The sequence below is a fragment of the Callithrix jacchus genome, chromosome 7, assembly GCF_049354715.1.
Source record: "Callithrix jacchus isolate 240 chromosome 7, calJac240_pri, whole genome shotgun sequence".
Lineage (NCBI taxonomy): Eukaryota > Metazoa > Chordata > Mammalia > Primates > Cebidae > Callithrix > Callithrix jacchus.
Genome location: NC_133508.1, coordinates 151,811,829 through 151,830,918, shown reverse-complemented (window position 1 = coordinate 151,830,918; position 19,090 = coordinate 151,811,829). Strand labels below are relative to the sequence as shown.

At 39.6% G+C, this 19,090-nt stretch overlaps 1 protein-coding gene across 4 annotated transcripts in view; it reads left to right on the top strand.

The window, feature by feature from the left end:
* Positions 1–19,090, top strand: part of PTPN22 (protein tyrosine phosphatase non-receptor type 22) — a 55,846-nt gene that overhangs the window by 15,073 nt on the left and 21,683 nt on the right. For all 4 annotated transcript variants that reach the window (XR_013520344.1, XM_003733531.7, XM_078332802.1 and 1 more), the window contains exons 6-13: positions 964–1,035; positions 1,142–1,201; positions 2,519–2,661; positions 3,032–3,098; positions 3,898–3,975; positions 7,268–7,354; positions 17,348–17,424; positions 17,561–18,387. Coding sequence is in view for 3 of the 4 variants with exons in the window: in XM_003733531.7 (XP_003733579.4) it covers positions 964–1,035; positions 1,142–1,201; positions 2,519–2,661; positions 3,032–3,098; positions 3,898–3,975; positions 7,268–7,354; positions 17,348–17,424; positions 17,561–18,387 (1,411 nt within the window). In the remaining variant the exon portion in view is untranslated. The remainder of the gene's footprint in view (positions 1–963; positions 1,036–1,141; positions 1,202–2,518; positions 2,662–3,031; positions 3,099–3,897; positions 3,976–7,267; positions 7,355–17,347; positions 17,425–17,560; positions 18,388–19,090) is intronic.

Sequence of the window (19,090 nt, the reverse complement as noted above, 5' to 3'; positions counted from 1 at the left end):
TTAAGATTCACAAATCACTTGCCCATTTCTATTAATCAGATATCTTTAACTGCCAGCTGGAGCTTTTAATCCTGTGCTGTCCAACATTGCATCCGTTAGCCACATACAGCTATTGAGCATTTAAAATACGACTAATGTGACTGGGGAGCTCAATTATTTTAATTGATTTAAGCTTAAAAACTGACATGCAATTCAGTTAGCAGAAAGCTATTTGAGTAGGTGAAAATTTTTCAAATGTAAGTTTTATTAAATCTAAATGGAAATACAATATTTCCAAAATTTGGCATCCTAATTGAAATTAGCTAAAAATATAAAATGTACACTGGATTTTGAACACTTAGTAAAAAATACCAAATATTTAATAATTATTTTATATTGGTTACATGTCAAAATGTTTTGATATATTGGGCTAAGATATGTTATTAAAATTAATTTTATCTCTTTTCATTTTTTATTGTATCTATTTGAACATTTAAAATTACATGGGTGAAAAAAATAATAAAATAAAATAAAATTACATGGGTGGATCACACTATATTTTACTGGATATCACTGTTCTACTGTTGCCATTCTGAGTTGACAATTCTAATCAAAACCAGGAAACTACTAGGTATTTTACTTAGCTTGTGCAGCTGTTTAGTAGACAGCTGTTTAGTTTTAACAGAAACTACAGTTTCTGTTAGTTCTTTTGAAATACTGAATATAGGTCAAAGATTTCTATTTCTACTTTTTCAGACTCCCAGGAGGTCTGTAATTTAAATATCCTTTTATATTTGTTTTCCCATCTTTGGAGATCCCAATAACGTAGGGGTTGGGATTTGTAAGCCCAAGGGGGTTAAACACGTATAACATAAGGTGAAGGACACAGAGCTGAATTTGCTTCCAAATGAGGGAGTGGGTTTTATTCCCAGAAGAGACTAGAATATATGGAGGGAAATCACTGCATTCTGCTTTGTGCAACAGAAAAAGTGTGAGCGCTACTGGGCCGAGCCAGGAGAGATGCAGCTGCAGTTTGGCCCTTTCTCCATATCCTGTGTAAGTAAAATGTCTGTTCTCATAGCTGAGCAAAGCCTCCAGGGTCTACCTTACAGAGACCTTGTCTTCACAGTAACTAATATTTTAGTCTTCTTTTTCTTTTTAGGAAGCTGAAAAAAGGAAATCTGATTATATAATCAGGAACCTAAAAGTTAAGTTCAATAATGTAAGTATAAAATAAAAACGATAAACTCAAAATCCTATAGAGATCAGGCAAGTAAATATAGATGTGCGTGGCTCAGACTGGGCATAAGACAATGGGGAGTCGTAGGGGCTTCGATGTCCCAAATAAGTCTTTATATTCAAGAGAACTTTGAGCCTGGCCAACATGGCAAAAACCTGTCTCTACTAGAAACACAAAAAATTAGCCAGGCGTGAAGGTGTTTGCCTGTGGTCCCAGCTACACTGGAGGCTGAGGCAGGAGAAATCGCTTGATCCTGAGAGGCAGAGGTAGCAGTGAACTGAGATGGTGCCACTGCACTGCAGCCTGGGTGACAGAGCAAGACCCTGTCTCAAAGAAGAAGAAATAAAAAAAGAGATCATTGGTGTAATATGTCTTCAATCTATTCTATACCATGGCACACATAAAAAATGATAATATTTGTAGGGTGAACCGAAGCTGAACACTGCATAAAGACTGGGAACCAGTTTGAGAGCCTGGGCTGCCCTAGGCCCTACCCAGCTTCTCTAAGGCAAAGAGATTTAATATAGCTGCACAATTGTGACACATTTAAGGCACACCAGTTGGGAAACACTGGTTTGAACTACTTTCATATTCAGCTACCTCCTCTTGTGAATGAGGCAGATGGGGACAAACCAATAGTAAGTGACCTGAAATCACTTTTGTTCTCAGAAAGCATCTGGTCACCTGAGATGTATAGAAAAGAAAGCGGAATAAATTTCAAAAAGGATGTAGATAAAACAGTATGTCAAACTAATGTCTTGGTATAATGAGGTGGGGTTCTAACCTTGAGTTGTCTTATTATCCTGGCTATTTTTAAAATAATTTCAATTTTTTTTTTTTGAGACAGAGTCTCACTCTGTCACCCAGGCTGTAGTGTGGAGTGTGCAGTGGTGCAATCTTGGCTTATGCAACCTGTGCCTCCTGGTCCAAACAACTCTTGTGCCTCAGCCTCCCCAGTAGCTGGGACTCCAGGTGTGTGCCACCATGCGCAGCTAACTTTTGTATTTTTAGTAGGGACAGGAGTCCCCATGTTGGCCAGACTGGTCTTGAACTCCTTACCTCAAGTAATCTGCCTGCCTCTGCCTCCCAAAGTGCTAGGATTATAGGCGTGAGCCACCACATCCAGCCTCAACTTTAATCTTAGAATATAAGGTATAAGGGCAAACATGTGCAGGTTTGTTACGTATATACTGTGTGCCACTGAATAATCCCATCACCCAAGTGGTAAGCATAGTACCCAACAGGTAGTTTTTCAGCCCTTGTCCCTCTTCCCCTCCTGTCTGGCTATTTTTTTTATAGGAAACTCGAACTATCTACCAGTTTCATTACAAGAATTGGCCAGACCATGATGTACCTTCATCTACAGACCCTATTCTTGAGCTCATCTGGGATATACGTTGTTACCAAGAGGATGACAGTGTTCCCATATGTATTCACTGCAGGTATGATGCTATGTATAAACCTTCTACCTAGAATGACCCAAATGTCAGAGTCTGGCCAGGACTCTAACTGAAAGGGGAAAAGGCTAATAGCAGAAACAAATGATAATAAATTCAACCTAAGCATTAAATTCATGTTTTTTTTTCTGATAAGTTACTTGTGAGTAGTACCGCTCTAGAGACTCTGGCTCTGAGAAATTGCCCAGGACCTGTGGCATGACAAATGTGCTCTGAGAAATGATGGGGTTTGGAAAGTTTAATTGTTCCCAGGCATCTTCTTCCTCAGATCTCTTGGTAAAATTTTCCAGCTATTGTCAATGGTCCATTCTCTCTAGTATACATGCATACATGCTACTGTGATCTTTCATTTCAGTGCTGGCTGTGGAAGGACTGGTGTTATTTGTGCTATTGATTACACGTGGATGTTGCTAAAAGATGGGGTGAGTTTCCCTCAGTAGGCACTTCCCGTTTCCTTACTCCACTGCTTTCTTCTTTGTGATTCACCTTTTCTATGAAACGTCTATCTTCATGATTCATCTTTTCTAGAAAATGTACTTGTAGACCCACTCTGTCAGGTGATTAAATTAGTTCCCAGGTAGGTGGGTCTTAGAGGATAGTCCCCAGACAAGAAGCATCAGCATCACCCGAGAACTTGTTAGAAATGCAAATTACTGGAGCCCCACCCCATTGAATTGAATCGTAATCTCTAGAGATGGGGGCCTGAGCGGCTGTGATTGTGATGCCTGCTGAAGTTTGGGGACCACTATCCTAAGTTATACAGTTACTTTTCCTTTATCCAAACTGCTTTAATGGATGGACTCAACTTACTGCAATCATACTTTGCGTTCCAACCTATAAATCATTTTTTAATGTCTAGTAAGAAATGGGAAGTTCAAAATATGTCCTTTAGACCTATATCACCCTCTTTTATTCTATACAACTCTCATACTTGCACATCTACTGAATCCTGTCCCTCATTAAATCTAGATTTAGACATTTGATTACACCATGTGAAATGATTCTGAAGAGTTTCTTTAGTCTTTCTAAGGAAAACACCAGGCTCTAAATCATGTTGCAAGTGATAAGAAACCTCATTTGTTTTAAAAATGCATTATTTTTCTGATATTATCTCATGTTAGAAGAGCAGATGCCAGGGAAGTGCAAGACTATGAGAAAGTAGCAATAATTTATTAACAAAGGACTGAAAGGAATAAAATGTTTTCCCCTTTAATTTGATAGATCATTCCTGAGAACTTCAGTGTTTTCAGTTTGATCCAGGAAATGCGGACACAGAGGCCTTCATTAGTTCAAACTCAGGTATGAACTACAGTGAATGGATCAGAATGTGTGTCTGAGACTTGCTCCATCTCTATGTTTGATGGTGAAGTATCCAAAACCAGCGGACTGCTCAGATACAACACCAATTTACCATTAAGTACTCTAGGCTCCATTGCCATTTTCTCTAATTCTGAATATCCCAGTATTTCTCCTGTATCCCTTGTCCTGGGTCAAATTCGTTTATTTCACTGTCTGTTCAGAAAATATTAAGACACCAATGTAATGTTACTTACTTGCTTATAAGGGATGTGGTAAAACTATTCACCAAGCTGTTTGACTTGCTAACTTGAGATAGCGAGGTCATGTTAACCTGAAATTTTGTAGTGATAAAATCCGTCTCTGAAAGCATAGAAAATCAGGGATTTGTAATTTCTACCTCAGGATGTGGTAACAGAATATGGAGAATTCAGTCTGTGTGCTCATTTTAGAAACACTGAAAAATAAAAATAAAAACCATATTCCTGGCCGGGCGTGGTGGCTCAAGCCTGTAATCCCAGCACTTTGGGAGGCCGAGGCGGGTGGATCACGAGGTCAAGAGATCGAGACCATCCTGGTCAGCATGGTGAAACCCCGTCTCTACTAAAAATACAAAAAAAAAATTAGCTGGGCATGGTGGCGTGTGCCTGTAATCCCAGCTACTCGGGAGGCTGAGGCAGGAGAATTGCCTGAACCCAGGAGGCGGAGGTTGAGGTGAGCCGAGATCGCGCCATTGCACTCCAGCCTGGGTAACAAGAGCAAAAACTCCGTCTCAAAAAAAAAAACAAAAAAACAAAAAAACCATATTCCTATTACCTAGAGATAGCCACAGTTTCTCCTGATCCTTACTGTACAACTCTCATACTTGCGTATCTACTGCATACTTTAACAAAACCATAATTTGGTTTTGTTACATATTTAAACACACATACATAAATTGCTGTATTTATGTATCGCAATCTTTTAACCTACCCCATATTGGCCACGTGTTTACTCCATTAGGAATGGTCCAAATCTCTCACTGTCTACATTATTAATTTCACCCATATTTCTACACCAGTAATTTTACCCGATGGTTTTAGTTTTTCAAGTGGTCTCCATTTTTAATATAGAGTTTAGAATTCATTCACCATCAAATGTTTATTGATGTTTATTAACAGGCACTTACGTGTAATTTGTTAGAACTACTTTTGACTACTTAAATAGCAAGACCTTAAAGTGTTTAAAACACTTACAAATGAAGATGGAAACAGTTTTAGAGATAAAACAACTGACAATGTCAATTCAGATATCTTAAGCTAGCAGCTGTGAATTGAAGGGAAAAAATAAAGAGCTATTATTAATATAAAACTGTTTGGCCTGCATAGGTTTTCCACTAATAGCTGGTGGAAAAAAATAACTTTTCATGTGTTGACTGTAGGTGTTATCTATATTCAACCTGTGAGGGAGAAGGCGTATGTGAAATGAAAGCATTAGCTGGTTTAATGCTGTCAGACTTGAAAGAAGGCTGATCCATGTAAATGCATAAAGACTCCAAAAGAATGAAACCTAGTTATATAAATTGCAATACTAATAAAACCATACGCCATTTTCAAAAACGAATTCCATTTCAGGCCTACTTTTAAGAGTTGGAAGACAGCTAAAAAAGCCTTCACATTTTGGCATTATCAAACGACTGACTGAACCTAACAGTTGTAGCTGTTTTTCCTGACACTACTCTAACCAGGAAATGGCACTGTAACCAGAAGAGAGCTTCCTGTTTGATTTTTCTTTCTAAAAAAAAAATTAGCCAGACATGGTGGCTGACGCCTATAATCCCTACACTTCCTGAGGCAGGTGGATCGCTTGAGCCCAGGACTTTAAAACCAGCCTGGGCAACATAGTGAGACCCTGTCTCTATAAAAAATACAATAATTAGCAGGGTATCATGGCAGGTGCCTGCAGTCCCAACTTATTTGAGAGGCTGAGGTGGGAGGATCACTTGATCCTGGAGGTCGAGGTGCAGTAAGCCAAGATTGAGTCACTGCACTCCAACCTGGGCAAGACACTGAAACAGTGTCTCAAAAAAAAAAAAATTAAAGATTGTCCTAGGCCGGACGCGGTGGCTCAAGCCTGTAATCCCAGCACTTTGGGAGGCTGAGGTGGGTGGATCACGAGGTCAAGAGATCGAGACCATCCTGGTCAACATGGTGAAACCCCATCTCTACTAAAAATATGAAAAATTAGCTAGGCATGGTGGCGTGTGCCTGTAATCCCAGCTACTTGGGAGGCTGAGGCAGGAGAATTGCCTGAACCCAGGAGGCGGAGGTTGCGGTGAGCCGAGATTGCGCCATTGCACTCCAGCCTGGGTAACAAGAGCGAAACTCTGTCTCAAAAAAAAAAAAAAAAAAAAAAAAAGATTGTACTAATAGTTGTGTTGGATGATGTAGACTCTGCATTTTTTCCTGCTAAAATTATCTTTGAAAAAAATTGTTCTTTATTTATACAGAAATGAGTGAAGTGTCGGGGAAAAAGCATCCAGATAAAAAGTAGGTCCAAAATCAAGTGCTCGAGCAGGGAGAGGCAAAAACAGAGTAGTAATAACTCATAAACCTTATAATATCAGAGGTCTAATTTCTCTATGGTGAAATCCTTTTGTAACCACAAATTTCCAAACCTTATTCAGTGCTTTACTTTTCTTTGGTATCTTTAATAGAATGAAATGTTAGCAACTTTATCTAAATGCACTGAACTAAGAGTGTGGAGGTTAAATTTCTAAGCCAAGTCCTGGAAATTCCTTCTGAATGACCTTGGATAAACTGTCTGTAAATAGGTATAATTGCCTATCTACTTATTGAGCAGTTATGAGGACCAAATTAAAGCATAGATATTGAAGTTATCTATAGACACACCAACCACTATCTCTTTTTCCAGAAAAGATGAAGGTGGCTTACAAAAATCCATCTAGAATGAAATAAATTTTTTTTATGTGAGCAAGGAAAACAGAGGAATGATGGTGGAGAAAAAGATAAGGACGTAGGGTTAGAACATATAAGAAACAAGTCCTGGGATTCTTGAACATTAGTTAGAGGCATATCAAATATTTAGCTATTTTTAGCAGCATAAAAGTGCTTTGAAATCTGAAGTGGGCTACACAAGCATAAGGCATTATTATTAAGTTTAATAACATGCTGATGGTACTTTTGGGTCTGCTATATTAGGATTTGATTGGTGTTTATATTTCTAAAATCTGATACTGGAGTTCACCATTTTTTTGTTTTTGTTTTCATTTGTTTTGGGTTGTGATGCTCTTCAGGAACAATATGAATTGGTCTACAATGCTGTATTAGAACTATTTAAGAGACAGATGGATGTTATCAGCAATAAACATTCTGGAACAGAGGTAATGTTTAAACTAGATATGTCAAAAAACTTTTCATACTTGCTTTTGGTCAAGGGATGTTAGATTAGTTGCAGGATTTATCTTTTGTTCCTACTAAATTGAGAGTGTTAGGTGTGCATACGGGTGCACTGAATATTTCCTGTGGAAAAGGACAAGTTAATTTGACGTAATTTAACTTAAAAAATTAATCTCTAGGCCTGGTAGCTGGAGCCTGTAATCCTAGCACTTTGGGAGGCCGAGGTGGGTGGATCACCTGAGGTCAGGAGTTTAAGACCAGCCTGGCCAAAATAGTGAAACCCCATTTCCACAAACACACACTCAAAAAAATTAGCTGGCAGTGGTGGTGCGTGCCTGTAGTTGCAGCTACTCCGGAGGCTAAGGCAGGAGGATTGCTTGACCCTGTGAGAGGGAGTTGCAGTGTGCTGAAATGGCACCACCGCACTCCAGCCTGGGCAACAAAGCGAGACCTTGTCTCAAAGAGAAATAAAAATTTAAAGATAATCTCTTGGCTGGGTGTGGTGGTTCATGCCTGTAATCCCAGCACTTTGGAAGACCAAGGTGGGAGGATTGCTTGAGCCTAGGAGTTTGAGACCAGCCTCGGCAATATAGTAATTGTCTCTACAAAAAAAATTTTAAAAAAATGGCCAAGCAGGGTGGTTCATGCCTGTAATCCCAGCACTTTGGGAGGCTGAGGTGGGCAGATCACCTGAGGTCAGGAGTTCAAGACCACCTTGGTCAACATGGTGAAACCCCATCTCTACTAAAAATATAAAAATAAGCCAGGTGTGGTGGTGGGTGCTTGTAATTCCAGCTACCCAGGAGGCTGAGGCAGCAGAATCGCTTGAACCCGGGAAGTGGAGGTTGCAGTGAGCCAAGATTGTACCATTGTACTCCAGCTAGTAGAGTGTGATACCGTATATCTATATCTATATCTAGAGCTATGACTAAAAAAAAGGCTATACAAAGAGATATAAGAAAACACAGTATAGGTAAAGAAAAATGGAATTTAAAAAAATACAGGAAAGAGAGAATGTCAGAAAAAAGAAAAGAGCAATAAGAAACAAAAAAAATAGAATGAAATTTGACTATATCAATGATTACATTAAACATATAATCCTAAATACACCAATATTTACTGGTGGTAGAGTGAATTACCAGATTGGCATAGATAATTATTTCTTTTCTTTCTTTCTTTTTTTTTTTTTTAAAAGATGGGGTTTCACCATAATGACCAGGCTGGTCTTGAACTCCTGACCTCAGGTGATCCACCCACCTCGGCCTCCCAAAGTGCTAGGATTACAGGCGTGAGCCACTGTGCCCGGCCCTGGCATAGATAATTAAAAAACAATTCAACTATATGTTGTCTATGAGAAACTCACTTCAAATATATAAGCGGGCTAAAAACAAAGAAATAGAAAAAAATATATCATGTTAACATGAATCAAAGGAAAGCAGGCATGGCTATATTAATATCAGATAAAGTAGACTTCAGAGAAAGGACAATTATCAGAGGTAGGGAAAGACATCATATAATGATAAAAGGGTCAATCTGCCAGTGAGATATAACAGTCCTAAATGTACATGGACCAAACAATGAAGTTGCAAAATACGTGAAGAACTTAAAGGAGAGAAACAGATCATTCACAGCCATAGCCAGAGACTTCAATATTCTTCTTTCAACAATTTTGATAGAATTAGACAAAATCGAATTGACATTTATAGAACACTGTACCTAATAACATAGGGATACACATTTTTTTTTTTTTGAGACAGAGTCTCACTCTGTCACCCAGGCTGAAGTACAGTGACATGATCTAGGCTCACTGCAACCTCCATCTCCCGGATTCAAGCGATTCTTCTGCCTTAGCCTCCCAAGTAGCTGGGACTACAGGTGCATGCCACCATGCCTGGCTAATTTTTGTATTTTTAGTAGAAACGGGGGTTTCATCATATTGGCCAGGCTAGTCTTGAACTCCTGACCTTGTGATGTGCCTGCCCTGGTCTCCCAAAGTGCTGGGATTACAGGAGTGAACTACTTTGGTCTCCCAAAGAGCTGGGATTACAGGAGTGAGTGCTTGGCCAGGAATACACCTGCTTTTAAAGTGCTCATGGAAAATATATGTCAAGATAGAGTATATCCTGAGCCATAAAACAAACTTGAAAAAATTTTTAAATTGAAATTAGGCTGGGAGCAGTGGCTCACACCTGTAATCCCAGCACTTTGGGAAGCCAAGGCTGTGGAGGCCGGCACATCTGCCGGGGGGCTCTTGGCCAGCAAGAGGGTCTCAACCTGGAGAGGGGGGTGCACGGAAGAGGAGAAGAAAGAACAGACGGGGTCTGGAGGGTTGAGAAGTCAGATGCTTCACCAACAGCTTTATTGAACTCAGGGTCTGATTATATATATTACAAGTAGAAGTGTGTACGTCATGGGATCAGTGTTTCGTGGGAACAGAAAGTTTTACAATACAATCACAAGTCACCATATTTTGGATAAATATGCTGGGAACAGGGAGATACATAATCAGGTTAAAGCGGGGGGTGCAATTATCAGTCACAAGAGTCCAGGTGCAATATCTAAGTTTAAAAGTTTAAAAGAAACTATTTATCTAGGGCAGGAGTTTTGCAAGAAAATCACAGGCTACATTATAAATCATTAAGTCACAAGCAGTATTGTAAATACCATATCAAGGGTCCAGGTGCAGGAAAGACATAAACAAAGCAATTTTTACTATCAGCTTGCTTTGAAGATTCAAGTCATAACTTTAAGAAGAAACTATAATGAATAGAGAAACAAAAGTGGACACTGTGAGAACCAAAAGTGGACACTGTGCCTCCCATCACCTCAGCACAATAGAGTAATAACTCATGTTATTTTTTGTATATCACATAAGCCTTCTTGCAGTCCTTCTTTCCCATAGCTCGACTACCTCCAACAGGGGGCCTGTGTCTGGGATCAAGCTCAACCATGTGGTGTGACCCACTGCTTGGGGGTCTCACATGGGAGCATTCCCACACAAGGCGAGCGGATCACATGAGGTCAGAAATTTGAGACCACCTGGCCAGCCTGGCAAAACCTGTCTATTAAATATACAAAAATTAGCCAGGTATGGTAGTGGGCACCTGTAATCTCAGTTACTTGGGAGGCCTAGGGAGGAGAATTGCTTGAACCTGGGAGGCGGAGGTTTCAGTGAGCCAAGATGGAGTCACTGAATGCCAGCCTGGCTGATAGAGTGAGACCGTCTCAAAAAAAAAAAAAACAAAACTGAAATTATATAGAATATATTTTCTGACTACAATGGAATCAAATTAGAAATCAGTAACACAGACCAGGCATGGTGGCTCATGCCTGTAATTCCAGCACTTTGAGGGGCCAAGGTGGGAGGATTCCTTGAGGCCAGGAGTGCAAGACCATTCTGGGTAATACAGGGGGACCCTCGTCTCCACAAAAAATTAAAAACTCAGCCAGGTGTGATGGCATGTGCCTATAGTCCCAGCTACTCGGGGCTGAGGTGGAAGTATTGCTTGATCCTGGGAGGCCGAGGCTACTGTAAACTGTGACTGTGCCACTGTATTCCAGCCTAGGTGACAGAGCGAGACCTTGTCTCAATAGTAATAATAATAATAATAATAATAATAATTTAAAAAGGAAAAAAATCAGTGAGAGAAAGGTAACAGACAAGTATCCGAATACTTGGAAATCAAACTACACTCGTCTAAATAATCCATTGGGTCAAAAGGAAGTTTCAAAGAAAACAAAAAAACACACTGAATTAAAGAAAAATGGAAATACAACATATCAAAATTTATGAGACAGAAGCTATAGCAGTACTGAGAGGGCACTGAGTCCATACATTAGAAAACAGTAAAGGTCTCAATAATCTAAAGTCTTACTCCAAGAATATAGAAAAAGAAATAAAGAGCAGAAATCAATGAAATTAGAAAAAAATAATAGAGAAAATCAGAATTGGTTTGGGTTTTTTGTTTGTTTGTTTGTTTTTGAAACAGAGTCTCACTCTGTCACCCAGTCTGGAGAGCAGTGGCATGATCTTGGCTTACTGCAACCTCCACCTCCCAGATTCAAGCGATTCTCCTGCCTCAGCCTCCCAAGTAGCTGGGACTATGTGCCACCATGCCCGGCTAATTTTTGCATTTTTGTAGAGATGGGGTTTCACCATGTTGGCCAGGCTGGTCTTGAACTCCTGAACTCAAGTAATCTGCCTGCCTTGGCCTCCCAAAGTGCTGGGATTACAGGCATGAGCCAGGGCGCCCAGCCTGGTTTTTATTTTAAAGATCAGAAAATTGGTTCTTTAACAAGATCAATGAAATTGACAAACCTTTTAAAAAAAACTGACAGAAAAAGGGAGAAAATAAAAATTACGATATCAGGAATGAAATAGGAGCTATTGTTACAGGTCCTGTGGATATCAAAATGGTAATAAAGGAACAGTATGAACATCTCTACGCATGTAAATTTGCAACTTAGCTAAAATGGATTATTTTCTTTTTCATTATTTTCATTTTTCTTTTTTATAGAGACAGGGTCTCCCTATGTTGCCCAGGCTGGTCTTGAACTCCTGGGTTCAGGGGATCCTCCTGCTTTGGCCCCCCAAGATGCTAGGATTACAGGCATGAGTCACCGTACCCAGCCCAGAATGGATTATTTTCTCAAATGTAATCTACCACAATTCATTCAGCATGACACAGATAATCTGAATAGCCACTTAGTGATTAGAAAAACTGAATTTGTAATTTTAAAACTCCAAAAAAAAGAAATCTCCAGGCCCACACAGTTTCACCAGAGAATTCTATCAAATGGTTAAGGAAGAATTAACACGAATTTCGTACAGTCTATACCAGGAAATAGAAGAGGAAGAGATACTGTTTGTGGTACAATATATTATTTAAATTTACTATTTTAGCCATTTTAAGTGTATAATACAGTGGCATTAAGTACATTTACAATGTTCAGTTATGATCACTATTTCTGGAACTTTCATTATTCTAAACAGACACTCTGTATCTATTAGACAATAACTGCCCATTCTCCTCTCCCACTGGCCCCTGGCAATGATCATTTTACTTTCTTCTCTATGAATCTGACTACTCTAGGTACCTGATATAGGTGGAATTATAAAATATTTGTCCTTTTGTGTCTGGCTTATTTCACTTAGCTTAATGTCCTCAAGGTTCATTCATGTTGTAATATGTGTCAGGATTTTCTTACCCATTAAGGCTGAATAATATTCCATTGTATATGTTTACACACACACACACACACACACACACACACACTTTGTTTATCCATTCATCCATCAGTGGGTACTCAAGTTCCTTCTACCTTCTGGTTGTTGTAATGCTGTAATGGCCACGGGTGTACAAATATCTCTTTGTATCCTTGCTTTTAATTACTTTGGGTATAACCCAGAGGTGGAATTACATGTGGTAATTCTATGTTTAGTTTGTTATTTTTTTAGAACAGCCATACTGTTTTCCATAGCATCTGTGCCAGTTTACATTCCCACCAACAGCACACAAGGGTTCCAGTTTCTCTATATCCCAGTCAACACTTTTTATTTTCTGTTTTTTTGATGGTAGCCATCCTAATTAGGTGGAAAGTGGCATCTCATTGTGATTTTAATTTATATTTTCATAATGATTAAACACCTCTCTGTGGTCTTGTTGGCCATTTGTATATCCTCTTTGGAAAAATGTGTCTTCAAGTCCTTTGCTCTCCCCCACTCACCACCCATTTTCCCCCTTTTTTTGAGACGGAGTTTTGCTCTTGCTGCCCAGACTGGAGTGCAATGGCACCATCTTGGCTCACCTTAACCTTCACCTCCTGGGTGCAAGCAATTATCCTGCCTCAGCCTCCGAAGTAGCTGGGATTACAGGCATGTACCCCCATGCCTGGCTAATTTTTTGTATTTTTAGTAAAGAAAGGATTTCTCCATGTTGGTCAGGCTGGTCTCGAACTCCTGACCTCAGGTGATCAGCCTGCCTCGGCCTCCCAAGGTGCTAGGATTACAGGCATGAGCCACTGTACCCGGCCAATGCCCCTTTTTTCTTTAGTCAGGATCTTGCTCTGTCATCCACACTGAAGTCCAGTGGCATCATCATGGTTCACTGCAGCCTCAAACTGCTGGGCCTTAAGTGATCCTCCCACCTCAGCTCCTGAGTAGCTAGAACTATAAGTACGCACTACCACACCAAGCTAATTTTTTTAGAAACTTTTTTTTAGATACAGGGTCTCATTATGTTGCCCAGGCTAGTCTTGAACTGCTGGCCTCAAGAAATCCTCCCACCTCAAACTCCCCACTGGCTGGGACTACAAGCATGAGCCACTGTGCCCAGCTTTTGCTCATTTTTAAATTGAGGCTGGATGAGGTGGCTTATGCCTGTAATTCTAGCACTTTGGGAGGCCGAGGTGGGCAGATCACCTGAGGTCAGGAGTTCAAGATCAGCCTGGCCAACATGGTGAAACCCCATCTCTCCTAAAAAGACAAAAATTAGCTGGGTGTGGTGGCGTGTGCCTGTAATCTCAGCTACTTGGGAGGCTGAGGCAGGAGGATTGCTGGAACCCAGCAGGCAGAGGTTGCAATGAGCTGAGATCCCACCACTAAACTCTAGCCTGGGTGACAGAGCGATACTCTGTGTCAAAAAAAAAAAAAAAAAAAATTGAGTTGTTTACGTGTTGTTGAGTTTTAGTTCTCTACATATTCTGGATATTGATCCCTTATCAGATATGTGATTTGCAAATGTCTGCCGTTCATTCAGTGGGTTGCCTTTTTACTCTGTTGTGTCCTTTGGTGTGTAAAAGTTTTAAACCTCAATGAAGACCAGTTTTCCTATTTTTATTTTGTTGTTTGTGCCTTTCGTGTCCTATCCAAGAGATCGTTACCAAATCCAATTCAATGTCATAAAGCCTGCCCATTTTCTTATAAGACTTTTATATTTTACCTCTTATGTTTAGGTATTTGATCAATTTTTGAGTTAATTTCTGTATGTGCCATGAGATAAAAGTCCAGCTTCATTTTTATTTCTTTATTTATTGTTTGTTTATTTCAACTTCATTTTTTTTTTCTGAGACGGTGTTTCACTCTTGTTGCCCAGGCTGGAGTGCAATGGCACAATCTTGGCTCACTGCAACCTCTGCCTACCGGGTTGAAGTGATTCTTCTGCCTCAGCCTCCAGAGTAGCTGGGATTACAGGCATGCGCCATCATGCCCGGATAATTTTGTAGTTTTAGTAAAGACTGGGTTTCTCCATGTTAGTCAGGCTGGTCTCCAACTCCTGACCTCAGATGATCTACCTGCCTCGGCCTCCCAAAGTGCTGGGATTACAAGTGTGAGCCACCTAGCCTGGCCCCAACTTCATTCTTTTGTATGTGGATATTCAGTTTTTCCCAGAACCAATTGTTGAAAACATTCCCCTTTCTCCAGTGAATGTTTTTGGCACCTTTGTCAAAAATCAATTGCTCACTATATGTGAATGTTTTTTCTAGGCTCTGTATTCTATTCCATTGATCTTTAGTCTATATTATGCCAGTACCACATTGTTTTGAGTACTGCAGCTCTGTAACAATTTTTGAAATCAGGTAGTGTGTCATCCAACTTTGTTCTTCTTTTTCAAGATTGGTTTGACTATTCAGTGTCCCTTGAGATTGCATACATTTTAGTCTGTTTTTTAAACAAATTATGTAAAAATGCCATTGGGCTTTTGATTAGAATTGCACTGTACCTATAGATCACTTTGAGTAGTATGCTATGTTAACAGTAATAAATCTTCCACTCCTTGAACAGAGAATGTCTATTTATGTCTTGTTTAATTTCTTTCAGCAAGGCTTTATAGTTTGCAGTATACAAGTTTTTTGCCTCCTTGGTTAAATCTATTCTTAAGTATTTTATGCTTTGTGATGCCATTATAAGTAGTACTGTTTCCTTAATGTTCAATTTTTTCATTGCTAACATATAGAAGTGCAACTTGTTTTGTGTGTTCATTTTATTTGATCCTGCAACTTTGTTGAATTTGTTTATAAGCTCTAGCAGATTTTTTTGTGGAATCGCATATATAAGATCATGTCATCTGAGAATACAGATAATTTTACTTCTTTTTTTTTTGAGATGGAGTCTCATTCTGTCACCCAGGCTGGAGTGCAGTGGCACGATCTTGGCTCACTTCAACATTTGCCTCCTGAGAGCAAACAATTCTCCTGCGTCAGCCTCCCGAGTAGCTGGGATTACAGGTGCGCATCACCATGCCCAGCTAATTTTTGTATTTTTAGTAGACACAGGCTTTCACTATGTTGGCCAGGCTGGTTTCGAACTCCTGACCTCAAGGGATCCACTTGCCTCAGCCTCTTAAAGTGCTGGGATTACAGGCATGAGCCACCTTGCCCAGCCTTTTTTTTTTCCAATTTGGATGCCTTTTTTTCCTTACCTAAGAAAAAAATTACTTTAAAAAATTACTTTGGGTAGAACTTTAGTACTATGTTGAACAGAAGCGGCAAAAGTTGGCAATCTTGTCTTCTTCCTGATCTTAGGGGAAAAGCTTTTAGTCTTTCACCATTAAATATAATGTTAGTTATGGGTTTTATATATGGCCTCTATTATGTTGAGAACATTTCCTTATATTCCTATTTTGTTAAGTGATTTCAACATGAATTTTATCAAATGCTTTTTCTGCATCAATTGAGATGTTCAAAATGGATTTTAACATCTCTGAAATGAAGATATATTTTATAACCAATAGTATCTTAAGATTCTATGAACCACAGTAACAAATTTCATAATATGATAATTACTATAAAAAAAATAAAGATTGGGCTGGGTACAGTGGCTTACGCCTGTAATCTCAAAACTTTGGGAGGCCTAGGCAAGAGGATCACTAGGTCAAGAGATTGAGACCATCCTGGCCATCATGGCAAAACTCCGTCTCTACTAAAAATACAAAAATTAGCTAGGTGTGGTGGCATGTGCCTGTAGTCCCAGCTGCTCAGGAGGCTGAGGCAGGAGAATCGCTTGAACCTGGAAGGTGAAGATTGCAGTGAGCCAAGATCACACCACTGCACTCCAGCTTGGCAATAGAGACTTTGTCTCAAAAATAAAAATAAAGGTTGGGAGGCTGAGGTGAAAACAGCACTTGAACCCAGGAGAGCAAGGTTGCAGTGAGCCATGCTTGTGCCACTGCACTCTAGCCTGGACAACAGAACAAGAACCTGTCTTAATTTTAAGAAAAGATTGAAGCCAAGCACTGTGGTATACACCTATAGTGTCCAAGCTACTTGGGAGCTTGAGGCAGAAGGACTGCTTGCGCCCAGGAGTTTGAGGCCAGACTGGGCAATATAGAGAGGCCCTGTCTCTTAAAAAGGAAGATTGAGTGCGGCTGGATAGGGGCAGAAGTGTGATTTTAGGTTGGGTGATCAGAGAAGGTTTCCTTATGCGGATGACGGTTAAGCAGAGATCTAACTACTTAGAAGAAGCTAGGCATGGAAAATTTGGAGCAAAAATGTATTAATCAGGGAAAATAGTATAAAAGCCTTGACTTGGAAATAAGTTTGGCATACTAAGTAATGGCAAGAAAACCAGTATACCTGGAGCATAGTGAGAAGGAAAAGGGTAGAACAAGATGAAATAGGTCTGGAGACCTGTTAAGTACCTACAAAGGGCTGAGACGCTGAGATTTCTAAAGGAAGAGTGTTTTTGAGACTGAAATTACCCACTAAAGAACATTTTAAAAACTCCCACATTTGAAAAGATGATGATATACGCAAATCCTTTCTAGTTTCTGTAACACTATTAATCCTTTATTCTGGTCATCTCAGTATATGAACAAGTTCTTGCTGAGTTCAATATTTTGGAAGCTAATCTAACCCTTTCATGAATTATTTTAAATATTTATATTTCCTGAAAAATTACTTTTCAGCCTTCTAAATATTAAAATATCTCATTGACATTGCTTCACTAAAAACCAGCCTCTGACTTATTTCTTTTAAAGAGTCAAGCAAAGTATTCTATTCCTGAGCAAAATCACACTCTCCAAGCAGACTCTTATTCTCCTAATTTACCAAAAAGGTGAGTACAATTTTATATACCTAAACGTTGACTAACTGTGTCAGGGAGATGAATCTCATACTTATACATCATTGTGATGCTAGGAAGAGGTCTGTTTGGGGTATGGTATCATCATTATGCTTTCTTTTTGTTTTAGTACCATAAAGGCAGCAAAAATGATAGAACAACAGAGCAAACAAAGGACAGAACAGGAAAGCACAGAATCTTCTTCCTTTGACTTTAGGACTTCTGAAAAAAGTGCAGAGGAAGAGCTAGTTTTGCACCCTACTAAATCAAGCACTTCTTTTGACTTTCTGGAGCTAAATTATGGTTTCAACAAAAATGCTGACACAGCCATGAAATGGCAGGCAAAGGCATTTCCACCGGTTGGGGAACCTCTTCAGAAGCATCAAAGTTTAGATTTGGGCTCTATTTTGTTTGAAGCATGTTCTAGTTCTAAACCTGTAAATGCAGCAGGAAGATATTTTAATTCAAAGGTGCCAATAACACGGACCAAATCAACTCCTTTTGAATTGATACAGCAGAGAGAAACCAAGGAGGTGGACAGCAAGGAAAACTTTTCTTATTTGGAATCTCAACCACAGGATTCTTGTTTTGTAAAGATGCAGGCTCAAAAAGTAATGCACGTTTCTTCAGCAGAACTGAATTATTCACTGCCGTATGAATCTAAGCACCAAATATGTAACACCTCTAATGTAAAGCACTGTGACTCTAGTGCTCTTGGTGTATATTCTTATATATCTTTAGCGGAAGATCCTTATTTTTCAACATTGCCTCCAAGTGGTACTGGTTCTAAGATGTCTCTTGATTTACCTGAGAAGCAAGACGGAACTGTTTCGCCCTGTTCTTTGTTACCAACATCCTCTACATCCCTCTTTTCTTGTTGCAATTCACATGATTCTTTGTCATTGAATTCTCCAACCAATATTCCCCCACTACTGAACCAAGAGTCAGCTGTAGTAGGTAAGTTATTTTTTAAAGTTTGTATAGAGTTTTAGGTTTCACTTCGTTTCTATAGAAATGTTTCTTTTCGTTTTCCCTCTTCTCCTCTGCTTCCCTTTCTTCTTCCTGCTATTCCTCATATAAATAAATTCCAGTAGTGTTTTAATGATGTTCTAAGTTGAAAATAGCAACATCAAACATGTAATTTTCCTTGAAACAGGCAGCAATGGAGGCAATCAAGATCTGGTACAGGATCTGTACCAACAGGAGTACATCTCAAGAAGGCAAGCCCCATTCCTAGAAATGTATATGAAAGTCCCACAATTTACTGTTTTTCAAAAATATTTTTTGAAACGGAATCTCACTATGTTGCCCAGGCTTGAGTGCAGTGGTATGAACATTGCTCATTGCAGCCTTGATGTCCTGGGCTCAAGCGATCCTCCCACCTCAGCCTCCCGAGTAGCTGGGACCACAGGAACATGCCACCATGCCAGGCTAATTTTTCTTTTTTCAGAAATTGGGTCTGCTATCTTGCCCAGGCTGTTCTTGAATATCTGGCTTCAAGCAATCCTCCCACCTTGGCCTCCCAAAGTGCTGGGATTACAGGTGCAAGCCACCGCCTGTAGCTTCAGAATTTACTCCTAATACATAGAACCAGCTTGCAAAAGAAGAGCAGAAAAAAATTTGATCAATAGCACCACATGGCCACCCAGAATTTTTGTTA